This window comes from Arachis stenosperma, chromosome 1 (genome assembly GCF_014773155.1).
Source record: "Arachis stenosperma cultivar V10309 chromosome 1, arast.V10309.gnm1.PFL2, whole genome shotgun sequence".
In the NCBI taxonomy this organism is placed as follows: Eukaryota; Viridiplantae; Streptophyta; class Magnoliopsida; order Fabales; family Fabaceae; genus Arachis; species Arachis stenosperma.
The window spans coordinates 116,566,911-116,579,656 of record NC_080377.1 but is presented as its reverse complement, the minus strand read 5'-3'; the positions used below and the strand labels follow the sequence as shown (position 1 = coordinate 116,579,656).

General features: G+C 33.2%; 1 protein-coding gene across 8 annotated transcripts; it reads left to right on the top strand.

Annotated features, from left to right (window-relative positions):
- Window positions 1–8,374: 8,374 nt before the first annotated feature.
- Window positions 8,375–12,207, top strand: LOC130963070 (putative transcription factor bHLH041). Of its 8 annotated transcripts, none has more exons than XM_057889226.1 (8): window positions 8,375–8,658; window positions 8,743–8,850; window positions 9,047–9,152; window positions 9,233–9,247; window positions 9,346–9,408; window positions 9,561–10,097; window positions 10,576–10,989; window positions 11,862–12,207. In XM_057889226.1, the coding sequence occupies exons 1-8, from the start codon at window positions 8,546–8,548 to the stop codon at window positions 11,925–11,927; spliced, it is 1,422 nt and encodes a 473-aa protein (XP_057745209.1). In that variant the 5' UTR covers window positions 8,375–8,545; the 3' UTR covers window positions 11,928–12,207. The 8 variants fall into 8 exon arrangements, with proteins under 8 accessions (XP_057745209.1, XP_057745205.1, XP_057745223.1 ...); XM_057889222.1 differs by having other exon boundaries at window positions 8,737–8,850; XM_057889257.1 differs by having other exon boundaries at window positions 8,410–8,658; window positions 8,743–8,854.
- The last annotated feature ends 539 nt before the right edge of the window (window positions 12,208–12,746 follow it).

Below are 12,746 nucleotides of genomic sequence, written 5' to 3'. Positions count from 1 at the left end.
AAAATAAAGAATTTCCATTCTCACCTAAGCTCAATTCTGACATACATCTCAAGGCATTTTCTTTTAATCATCTACTCGTCATCATAGATTTGGAAGCTTTCTTTTTTATTTTTTCTATTTATATGTTGCACGTCATGATACGTTTTAATTAATATCCATAATCACTGACCCTTTTACGTATTCACATACATTCAAATAAAATGCCACCAAAATATATAATAATAATAATAATAATAATAATAATAATAATAATAATAATGCAGGGAGTCAATGATAAAGCATGCATATATATATATATATATATAAATATAAAGAGAAAGTATAGGAAGCCAATGGTCTAAGTGTACAATGCGTATAATAGAGGTTTAGGAAGTATTAGAAATATAACCATTAGTGTTACATTGTCCTGTCAAGTTACGCTTTTAGAATGAGTAGATTCATGACATGATATTAGAATTTTAGATCCGAAAGATCAAAAGCTCGATCCTTAGTAAACTCAGCTTAAGTTTTGGATAATATTGATGATATTCATTTTATTCATGGGCTAAATCGACAGTACCCATATATAAATTATAAACTATCAATATTTCGGGGGTAGGGGGGATAGATTGAGATTTTAACTACAAAATTTTCAGGTAACTAGCTAGGAAATTTAAAAAAAAATAATATATTTTCATAAAAATTCATTTAAATATTTTGTTAAATATTAAATTTATAATGATTATTTTAATAATTCTAAAAGTTTAAATTGATAAAAAAAAATACATAAATAATTACATATTTTAATATGCTTTTTTACGACCTTTATACTATATTATAACACAACTTTTTCAAAAGATTTAAATTTATAGGAAGAACATATAAATGATTATATCTCTTAATATTTTGTGATTTTGTGATTTTTCATATATTTTTTTTTCTTTGAAAATAAATTTTCTTATAAAATAAAATAACATAGTGCATTAAAAGATTTACAGAGAAAAGAATTCTTGTGAAGATGTTCTTGCTAGAGTGTGCCATTTTACTCACGGTTTCCATCAGTTTCATTTAGTTCTAAGTTGCATTTCTAATTCTAGGGTGATCATTGTTTTGTTTATTTGTAGCTTTGATTCTATAAATAAATAAATAAATAAATAAATAAATAAGGGTAAAAATTCACATACATTATTTACATGTGAAGTTTATATTTAAAAATTGTTAGATAATTTAAAAAATTTGACTAATTATTAACTATCGACAACTACTGTATATGAGTCTTCAATATAAATAATTTCTCCACAAGAAAAGTTACGTTGTTTAATAGCATTAACACTTTGGAGGGGAAAAAAGTCTACTTTATTTTCACATATTATTAAACATAAATTTTGAAGAAAAATTAAAATAGATTATAATTTAAATTTCATAAATTCAAACTTTATATATTCACTTTAAGTCTATTAGTTAATAATTATATAAAAAAACGCTTTCTAATATACCATCTAGTAGTCAAAATTTGAACATATAATCTATATATTTTTTGTGGCTAATAATTATTTTTTCTCTTCAAAGGTATTATGAGAATTTGGCATTATTAGTTTTACACAAAGTTCACAAATCACAAGTCAACTACTTTTCTCTCATCTTCAATAATTGATTCTTATTTCAATTAGGTTTTAAATGTGTGCCACTACTTTTCAAGATGTCACTACCGAGAAGACAATTCTTCTCACGAGCTGTTTCAAACGGGTGGCTAACTTCCCATTTCCAGTTCTTTTTTCTTTTCTTCTTTAACAAGAAAAATATTATTTGTCACACCATCATTCCAAATTATTATCTCAATATGTAATGCTAAATTAATAATTTTTTATTAACTATTGTACAATAAAAAACTTTGGCAAAGTTTTCATATTTTTAGTCACTAAAGATATATATTAATTATACAAATAAGTGTATGTATTTTCCTTAATTATACAATAAAAACTTTGGGAAAGTTTAAATCCTCATATTTTTAGTGTATATATATAGTATATAAAAATATGTTATTTGTATGTTAAAATCAGATAGTAATATATTTATATATAAATATATGTGGTTTAATTTATTTTTAATGTATACTATTGTTCATACCCTGGCCCAATGCTAAGGGTCCAGGTCCAACTAAAAGGCCTAATCCAATAGATTAAACCTTACTAAACGCCGACCTTCACATAAGAAGTCGGTATCAATCACGACTTGGTCTGAAGAAGTCGGATGTGGGATTAACTGGCAGATAAACACTCATTCAAATGAGTAACCGCCCCTAAAATCTCTCTAACCACTTCATAAAGCCATATCTTAACCTCCCTAAGATAATGGGACGGTTAATATCCTAAAGATACGGCACTACTCCAACGGTGGTTATTGGCTCACCACTATAAGTACACTGACACGCCTCAGGTATCTCTAAGCCCAATACTCTCTAGACCTGCTCACACTCTTGCTAACTTAGGCATCGGAGTGTCTTTGCAGGTACCACCCCCCATTCATTCACGCGCGCAAGTCGGACGGAGCCTCCCGAGTTGCAGATCCATCCGGAGTCCTCCTCCTTCAGACACTTGGGCCACTCAACGCCATTCATTGCATTTCAAAAAGATAGATTGCATGTACTCATGAACTCTATAACTCATGCATAACTCTAGAATGCTACTCCTCAGAAGGAAATAGTCACCAGTTATAAACCATCTCCATGTTTACAGTATCTTTAGGGTGGTGAAGTGTGATAATCCATCTCTATGTTTACAGGGAGTGTCATAAATCTTAATTTACATAAAAGTTGCATCACTCAATCACCTAGAATATTATCACTGAGAGAACCCATCATTTAAACTCAGAGAAGCAGTGACCAAAACAGGCAGCATTATACCAAATTAAAATTCAAATCAAAACAGAAACCAAATCAATTAAACTCCAACAACAGTGACCATGGTTGCAGCAAAATGGAGAATTCAAACTCAATAGAATCAAAAACAGAAATGAATTCAATGGAATTCAAAACAGAGATGGCTTACAATAAAAGAACGAGGCAGCAGCAACAGTAGAGGCAGCCCCCTTCTCTCCAGTCCGTGATTCCGGCGACCAGAGGCACGGCGGTACGGTGTGTTCTCCAGTGACAATCGACGGCGGCAGCGGCTCCTCTTTTGGTGGCGACAAGCATGAATGGCGGCTCCTCTCCACGGCCTCGGCGACGGACCTTCGACGGCGACAGTGGAGATCAGACGCGACGGAGCTGGCAGCACAGGCGGCGTCTTTTTTCTCCCCTACGAGCTTCCTTCCTCGCGCATCTCTTCTCCCTCCCGACAGCAATGACATCACGGCAGCGGCGGTGTGACGGGTTCGACCGAGGCACAGCCACGGTGACGCGACGGTGCGGCTTCGACGGCGTTCGGCTCCTCGGCGGCTTCAGATCTGACGGTGACGTGACCTCCTTCGGCGGCGTGAAGGCATGGCGGCGCGGAATAGAGCCTCCCTCCTTCCCTAGTTCTCGCGTTCTCTTCTCCCTCACGTCAGACTCTCTCTCTCTCTCTCTCTCTCTCTCTCTCGGTCACTCCTCCACCTCCACTCTACGGCGACGGCGACGACGGTTGAACCCTTGCTGGCGCCGTCCCTTCCATCTCTTCCCTCTCTTCTTCTCTGTTTCTTCGCCCTTCTGGTTTTCCCCCTTCGAGCTCCCTTTTCTCGTTTCTTTTCTTTTCTTTTAAGTTTATGTATGGTTAATTTGGAAATTAGGTTATAGAGTTAGGGTTAAGAAAAAAAATTAAAGATAATAGGAAGATTTTAATAAAATTATAAAGTAAAATATTTATTCAATGGATATATAATATTTATTCTAAAATTATTTTAATTTTATTTCTTTATATTAATATTTGTTATATATTTATAATAAAAATATATAATATTTATTATAAATTTATTTTAACTTTATGTTTTTAAAATATAATATTTTTTATATATTTATAATAATAATAATAATATATAATATTTATTATAAATTTATTTTAATTTTATTTTTTTAAAATAATATTTATTATTTATTTATAACAATAGTTTTTGAGTATTTTATAAATGTAGTATTTATAGAAAAAATAGTTTATATTTATATGATTATCTGAAATTATTTTTATTGGTATTGTTTAATTTGTATAATTATTTAAATAATATTAAAAAATAGTTGTTTCATAAACAATTGTTGTAATGGTTGTAAAATCGTTCTTTAAAATAGTCAAAGAGAACGGTTTTATTTTGTTACTATAGCGTAATGAAAAATGAACTTCAATAGCAACACTGTAAAAACCGTTGTTTAAGACCATCTAATAGAACAGTTTTAAAGTGTAGCATTTCGGCAACGGTTTTAATGCGTTTCTTTTGTACAATTCTTTAAACAATAATAAAAAACCGTTGCTTAAACGTAAATCATGGTAACGGTTATAAAACCGTTCTTTAAAATAGTCAAAGAGAACGGTTTTAATTTGTTGCTATAAATTGATGAAAAATTGAATTCAACAGTAACACTTTAAAAAACCGTTGTCTAAACCTATCTAAGAGAACGGTTTTAAGGCGTTGCAAAATTTGGCGTTGCTAAAGGCCATATTTGTTGTAGTGTCGGGAGCGATAACTCTGACTTGTTCCAGGAAAATTCTCCAAGACTCCTCGGCTCCATCAGCAATAGAGTCCTCCAACTCGGCGTATGCGTTTCGAGAATTCAGCAAGTCCTTCCTCGCAGCCACAATATCTTGAAATAAACTGTGGTAGCTGTCTTGTGCTGTTTTCCTCAGATTTGCCTCCAAAGTACATTGAGCCCGCAGCTTACTCTCCTCCTCCTTAAGGTGATCCCTCTCCTTCCTCAATTTATCTCTCTCCTCCTTCAACTCCTTCTCATGTTTTTCATAAATAAGAAGCCTCCCCTCTAACTCCTCAACCCTCGAGGATGCCCCCAAAGAGCTGAGGGGAGTCTTCTCAAAAATGTCCAAAAGTTTGCCACAAACACCCGCCGCCCTAAAACTCTCCTCGGTCAGAGCGGTGAGGTGGTTCCAGACAGAAACATCATCCATGCTTATATAAGGATAGATGTTCTTTCGGACGAATACAAGAGCATCCGCCTTAACCCCACCATCCAAAGAAGAGCCAGACTCCGAAGTCTTGCGCTTCTTCTTCTCTGGCTCGGAGAGAATTTGGGCAGAAGGGGGTGGTCGAGACAAACTTGAGGAAGAAATGACAATGGGTTGAGAGGGAGTGCCCACATTCCTAGGAGGAGGAGGAGGAAGAGGAGAGATGACTGCTTTGGCACCCCCGGACCTAGCCAGGGACTTCGCTTTAGCCTCCTGGACCCTTTGGTAAGCCTCCTGAGCATTCTTCCTTGCCATATCTACAAGAAAAACAACCAACAGTTATAAGTCGGCAACATTCAAGTCGGTAGAAACAACTCGGAAATCAGGAATGCATGCACTACCTAATTGAGATTGAACAAAGGTCGGCGTTCCCTGGAGGATTTTTCTGGTATCCAAGTATGGGGCCCTCCCCCACGCTTCTCGGAAAAACCCCACAATGGCCGCCTCCACCTCGTCCAGGTCATCTGGACCATACTTTTCACAAGGGGAGGCCGCCAACCAATAAAGGGGAAAGCGAGGGGAAGAGTGCTCATCAAGGAAGAAGGGGTGGTGACCCTCTACAGCTTGTACTTTGAAAAAATAGTTTTTGAAGTCATGAAAAGACTCGTCAAAAAGGGTGAAAATCCTCCGACCTTGTATGGCTCGGAAGGATACCCACTGCTGTTTGTTGTTTAACCCACTAAAGGGCTTAGTCATATGAAAGAGAAAGAAGAAAATCCTCAAAGAGGTCGGAAAGTCCAGAGCGTGGCTAATAAACTGATAGATCTTCAAAAAACCCCAAGAATTGGGGTGAAGTTGAGTAGGGGCAACTCTACAGTAGTGCAAAACAGATATCTCGAAATCAGAGAAAGGAAGAAAAACACCCAAACGGGTGATCATACATTCATACATGAAGAAAAAATGAGGAGCCGCCTCATTAACTCTCCCAAAACAGACCCGGTCTTCAGGACCCGGGATTATCAGTTCATATTTTGGCTCGTCCTCCTCCGAAGTACAGAGCCGGTGATGGGTACGAAGATGAGTGATAAACTCAGCATCGACCAGGGGTTCCTCCCCAAGGACAGTGTCATCAACCCACAGAGAGAGAACATCTACGGAAGCCATTTTTTAAAAAAAAGAAAAGTGGCAGAAACCTACAAAAAGAAAAAAGAAAAAGAAAAATAAAAAACACGGCTCCTAAAGAGGAGAGATACGAAGCTAGAATCTACAGGCCAACCTATCCACTCACAAAACAAAACATGCAAACATAAGGCATGACATGGAAGAAATAAAACTAACCTTTATCCAAGAAATGAAGGCTGGAGAGAACGGAAATCTTCGAACACAAGAATACAGCGCGAGCAAGAAAATAAGAAGTTTGAAAGATTGCAGAAACGGAAGAAAGAAAGAGAGGGAAAGTATTTATAAACATACTAAGGGGCATAATGGTAAAAACGAGGCAGTCATTAATGAGATTGCACCGTTACCAAAGCCCTCAATCCCTAAACGCTTCCTCAACGGACACGACGCTTGAATTGACGTAACTGTCAGAAACAAAAGGTCGCGAAAATCACGTCGGTTTCAAAACCCGTGAAAGTCGGCTACGAACCCAAGTTAAATACTTGAACCCAAGCCTTGAAAGGATCTTGGGCTCAAGTAGGGACACTGTTCATACCCTGGCCCAATGCTAAGGGCCCAGGTCCAACTAAAAGGCCTAATCCAATAGATTAAGCCTTACTAAACGCCAACCTTCACATAAGAAGTCGGTATCAATCACGACTTGGTCTGAAGAAGTCGGATGTGGGATTAACTGGCAGATAAACACTCATTCAAATGAGTAACCGCCCCTAAAATCTCTCTAACCACTTCATAAAGCCATATCTTAACCTCCCTAAGATAATGGGACGGTTAATATCCTAAAGATATGGCACTACTCCAACGGTGGTTATTGGCTCACCACTATAAGTACACTGACACGCCTCAGGTATCTCTAAGCCCAATACTCTCTAGACCTGCTCACACTCTTGCTGACTTAGGCATCGGAGTGTCTTTGCAGGTACCACCCCCCATTCATTCACGCGCGCAAGTCGGACGGAGCCTCCCGAGTTGCAGATCCATCCGGAGTCCTCCTCCTTCAGACACTTGAGCCACTCAACGCCATTCATTGCATTTATCTCCGGTTACCCACCGTAACAACTATATATTAACAATTGATTTTAGTAATTAATTTTAATGTATATATAACGTAATAGGAAAAGTATATGGAACCAACTAATAATCAGCCAAGAATGGAATAACATAATTAATTATAATTAGTTTTATTAATTTATAATTTAATTTGTTTGTTAAATTATTGTTGACCACGTTCAAAACATGAAGGAAGATATGCTAGTATTAGGAGAGAATCACAGAACAGATGTTTTAATCATTCATTAGTTGGTTCCATATAATTAATTATGTTTTATTAATGCTTAACATATGAAACATAGAAATCATATACAAAACCATCCAATTTACAAGAAAAAGAAATATCCGTGTGCCTATCAGTAGTAACATCCGGTTAAAATCACCGTGCCTCTAGTTGGCTAATTCTTGACTTATATAGAGTTGGTTTCCTAACATTGTTGAATATAATATTATAATATATGGAGTATTAACGACACCATATGTGTATATACTTTTCAGACCCTTTCTCTGTTTGAATTTTCCTTAACTTTCCGTTCACACACAAATTGACAATTTTATTATAATTTTCTGTCTCCCAAATCCCAATCCAACAGCCAACCCAGCTACCTGATCGATTCTTCTTTGATACCTATATGAAAGCAGTATATATTTTAGTGATTTTTTTTATTTATTTTAAATTATATTTTAATTAATAAATTAATAATAAATTTTCTTTTTTAAAATATCATTTATCATATATAATTCATAAAAAGTACATTTTTTAATTTATTATTAGCATTATTATATGCATTTAATTAATAAAAAAATGAATTAACAGACACACATTATATAATACCAATTAAAACACTAGTTATAATAAAGAGATTTTGTATTTAAATTTTAAAAATTATATTTTTTAAATAAATATACATAATAATAAAATATTTTAAAAATAAAAGTTTTTTTTTTACACCAAACTTTATATATATATACTAAAAAAACAATTAAATTCTCAAAAAGTCAAAATGCACTTATAAAAATCTTAATAGATGACTTTATTCCAAGTCTCTCCCACATGTGTATATATATATAGAATGAATGAAATTGGTTACTTTCATTCCATAAACCGCAATAATTCTCTATCTAAGATGACATATAGTAGCAGTTGAACAACAACAACGACTAAGACTAATATTATTAGCAGAAACAAACTCAAATTTCACCACCACACCATGATGATAGATGAAGTAGAAGAAACCTTAAATTAATTTTCCACCATGGATGGCGTATTCAACCTCCCTGAAGCCACCAGGAGCGACTTTCTCCGCTCTCTCATGCACACTTTTGGTTGCACATACATATGCCTCTGGCACTGCCACTCATCATCTAAGTATATTTATACATACATACGTATCACTACTTGTATATGTTAATTTGTTTCTCACTTTCCTTTTTTTTTTATTTGGAGGTGTAGTAATTTATTGTTCTTGGATGGGATTTACAATAATGTAAATAGCACCATAGCTGAAGAAACGCTTTTTAATCTATATCAGCGTTTAACCTTTGATGCCGCCAATGATGAGTATGTAAGCCTAGCTAGCTAATTAATAAAGACGAATATTCGCATACAATTATCTTTATCTATCTAAAGATGATAGTCGAGAACCGTTAGATTATCTAACAGTTTTTGACTATCAATTTTACATAAAGACAACTGCATGTAAGCTTTTTCAACATATTTAAATTAAGATTGAGTTTTTTCTTGTTATATTTTTCAGGTGGGTTCCTGGTGCGGCTTTCAAGAGGCATATGGCCTACTTAGAGCTTCAACAATTGGATCTTCTAAGACTTGCATCCGCAGTTATCCAAACACAATTCTATCTGGTAAGGTATAGAGAAGCAGTTAATTTAATTTGATAATAATTTTCTACTTATCCGCTAATTAATTAATTCCTTTTACACAGGAAGCAAGGATTGAGGTAAATTAAAATAAAGCACAAATTAAACTTGTAGTTGTGATTGATATTTATCTGATGAATTAATTAATAATGAGTTGTGTTATTGTGTACATTCACAGACAGCTATTTTCATGGGGTGCAGCAAAGGGGAAATTGAGCTTGGTTTCTCCACTATCCCTCAAGTAATAATTAATTCTGTGATTAGAATTAGATTCTCGATTAATTAATAATTAAAATTATTGTATTTATAGTCAACCAGCTATAGTTCAAATAGCATAGTCTCTCATCCTTATTTAGAGGTTTCGAGTTTGAATTTCACTCCTTGTATGTGCAGATTGACATGAAAGCAGCAGTGAAGAGTTTATTCCCAGAAGATTTTTCAAGAGAGCAGATTCATCATCCAGCTTCATCGTCTTCATGTTCTTGCCCTAGCGATGAATTCTCATCCTTACGAGGAGTATTGTTACCCGCACCAGAGGGTGAGCAAGAAGCAATCATAAGAGCAATCCTTCATGTCGTTATTTCTTCTTCTTCTTCACCAGCCACCACTACTTCTCAACCACCACCATATAATAACAGTGCTTTCAGGGCATATTCTTCAACTGCTTACAATTTAGTAACAAGTAGCAGCAGCAGGAGGTTTAGTTTAATGAAGAGATCTATAGAATTCTCTAGAACCCTACATTTAATGAGAATTAGAGACCGCTTTCATTTTCAACGACAACATCAACCGCCTCATCCCCTCATAATTGGTACCCAGAATGCTAATAATAATAACCATCTTCATCGCATCATATCAGAGAGAAGAAGACGCGAGAACGAAAACAAGTGTTTCCGGGAACTTAGGGCATTACTTCCTCCAGGAACTAAGGTATCTTCTTTTTTGAAAAATATAGGTGACCAACAACATTTTTGAACAATGTGTAAAAAATGTGAATTAATAGGGTTAAAAGAGTAAATTTAAATTAATAGCATTAAATTAGGGTGTAGTATATTTTTATTTGATTGGTGGTTGTTTATGTTGTTCAAGATAGTCATTATTTATCTAGCATTTCCCTTGTTTTTAGATTTGCAACTTTAATTAAATATAGGTGGAAACTCAGGGGCACAGTCAACTTTACGTGAAGTTGATAATTAGGAGTCGTTAGATGATTTAACTGATTTAACTAAATTTTTATCTAATAATTTTCGACTATCAAATTGCACTTGAATTTTCACCTTAAATATATTAAATTATCTAATAATTTTCAATTAAAAATTTTACATTTTTCACGTTTTTACGTGAGTTTTTTCCTAATTCAAAATATAATTTGGCTAATTAAGTCATTTGATCTTTCTTCCCTGTTTAGAAACACAAATCTTCGGTTCTTATAGCGGCAAAGGAGGCATTGAAGTCTTTAATTGCTGAAATTGAAAAGCTTAACATAAGAAACCAGCAGTTAAAAACACTACTTGGTTCATCATCATCAAGCTATGTTAATGTTCATATCTCCTCATCACCATCATCATCAAATGAGAGATTGAACGTTGCGGTGTCGCATGTAGCGGGGTCGAGTTCATCGGAAGAGAGAATGGTGGATTTGCAAGTCGCTGTCAGAGGAGAAAGCTCGTCTCATCATCATCAATCTGATATCATGATTCGCATATTGGAATTCCTGAAAAGCCTTCAGAACCTCAGCTTCGTTTCCATGGCCGCAAATACTACTACTAATACACAAGGCACAACCATCACCCAAATCATCTTCAGAATAAGGATTCTTCAGGTATGTACCAAAATCACTTCATCACTGTTATGGAAATTTCTAAAATTATTAATTTTATGATTTTATGACAAAAAAATCTAAAATTAATATTATAACAATATATAATTAAATATTGTGTAAAATTATTTTGTTTAGACAGTAATTAATATCGTGATTTTAGCTAGGTCAGCTACATTATTAATATGTCCAGGACTGATGAATCTAAGTCTGCATTATCTCACATGTTGAAAAATGAAAATCATAGTAGCATCTAACAATTAGGGTTCAGAAAAATAGCAGCTACTATATTATTCACATATTAAGTTGAAAGGAGAAGGAGCTCAGAAAGTGCAGTAACTAATTATGAAGGTGCTTTAGTTAGTATGCTATAGTTTGTTATTTGAGGTAGTAAGTTCAAAATAATAATTGAAGAATACTAAAGCGTTGGCAAAATTTATTTTTTTTTTATCAGTAGTTAATTATCAATATTTAAAAATGTAGACTAAAAGTATATTATTGCATTAATAGATTCAAGTAATTGGTAGCATTTGAATATTTTTCATAATAATATTTTTTTCAATTATACTAAATATATATCAAAATCGGTCGCATAAAGTCAGCCATCGGTATAAAATATATGTTAGAATACAAATATATATTGAAAATAAATTAAACCACATATATATTTATACACAAATAATTTGGTTACTAATTTAGTAACTAATTTTGGTTGTTCGAATAGCATTTTTGTATATTTTTTGCCGCCAGCCATCAAACTAGAATAATATAATCTATTTTTTTTTCTAACTTTAATTATGTACATTAATGAACTTAATTCTCTGTGAAAACCTTTAAGCAAAATTGTGAATGCATGTAACTTTTTATGGTTGCAGGGAAGTGAATGGGACGAGTCTGGCTTCGTGGAAGCAGTGAGAAGAGTTGTGTCTAACTTAGCTTAATACGTAATTGACAGTTAATTATTTTGTAATATGGTGGTGAAGAATAAGAATCACTGAGTTAATTATTTTCTAATTTTTAAGTATTTAAATATTAATTTTAGTATTTATAAGTTAATTAGAATTTTTGTAGAAAAGTATCAAATTATACACAATAAATTTTTTTTTTTTGTGGGGGAGGGGGCTTTTCTGTATTAATTTTGTATAGTTGTAGAAATTTTTGTACCATTATTGAATTATAAATTGTGATGCTTTAATAATTATTTCTGACATTTCGGTACAATTCAGAAATTATTATTATTATTATTATTATTATTATTATTATTATTATTATTATTATTATTATTATTATTATTATTATTATCGTATATACATAAATTTGTAATTTAGCGGTTAATTTTATAAGAAATTACATGAATAAAAATTATTTAATAATTCAAAACTTATCTTTATAAAAATGAAAAATAATATAATCAGATCTTGAGTCATAAAGTAACTTCAAATGAACAATAAGATTATACTTGCTCTTTTTTACATATACATGTTATAATAATCAAAATTTTTTTAATTCATTTTACTTTCTTAGTTTCAGATAGCTATTCACATGAAAATATTTTTATATGAAATAATATTTAAAATATTAATATATATTATATTAAATCATCTAATAATTTTCAACTATTATTACATTAAAGCATCTTCATGCAAGAAATCATATTCATAAAATGCTTTGCTACCCTCACATTTAAAACTAGAAAGATTAAGCGTAACAAAGGATCATTCCCCAAAAATTAAACCAGAAAGATAAATTGATAATGTAGT

Excerpts from the sequence above, each read along its gene's own strand:
- LOC130963070 (XM_057889222.1), top strand. The coding sequence starts at position 8,546 with ATGGATGGCGTATTCAACCTCCCTGAAGCCACCAGGAGCGACTTTCTC. Across the intron at positions 8,851-9,046 it reads TTTGATGCCGCCAATGATGA|GTGGGTTCCTGGTGCGGCTT; the intron begins GTATGTAAGCCT and ends TATATTTTTCAG. Across the intron at positions 10,098-10,575 it reads TACTTCCTCCAGGAACTAAG|AAACACAAATCTTCGGTTCT; the intron begins GTATCTTCTTTT and ends TTCCCTGTTTAG.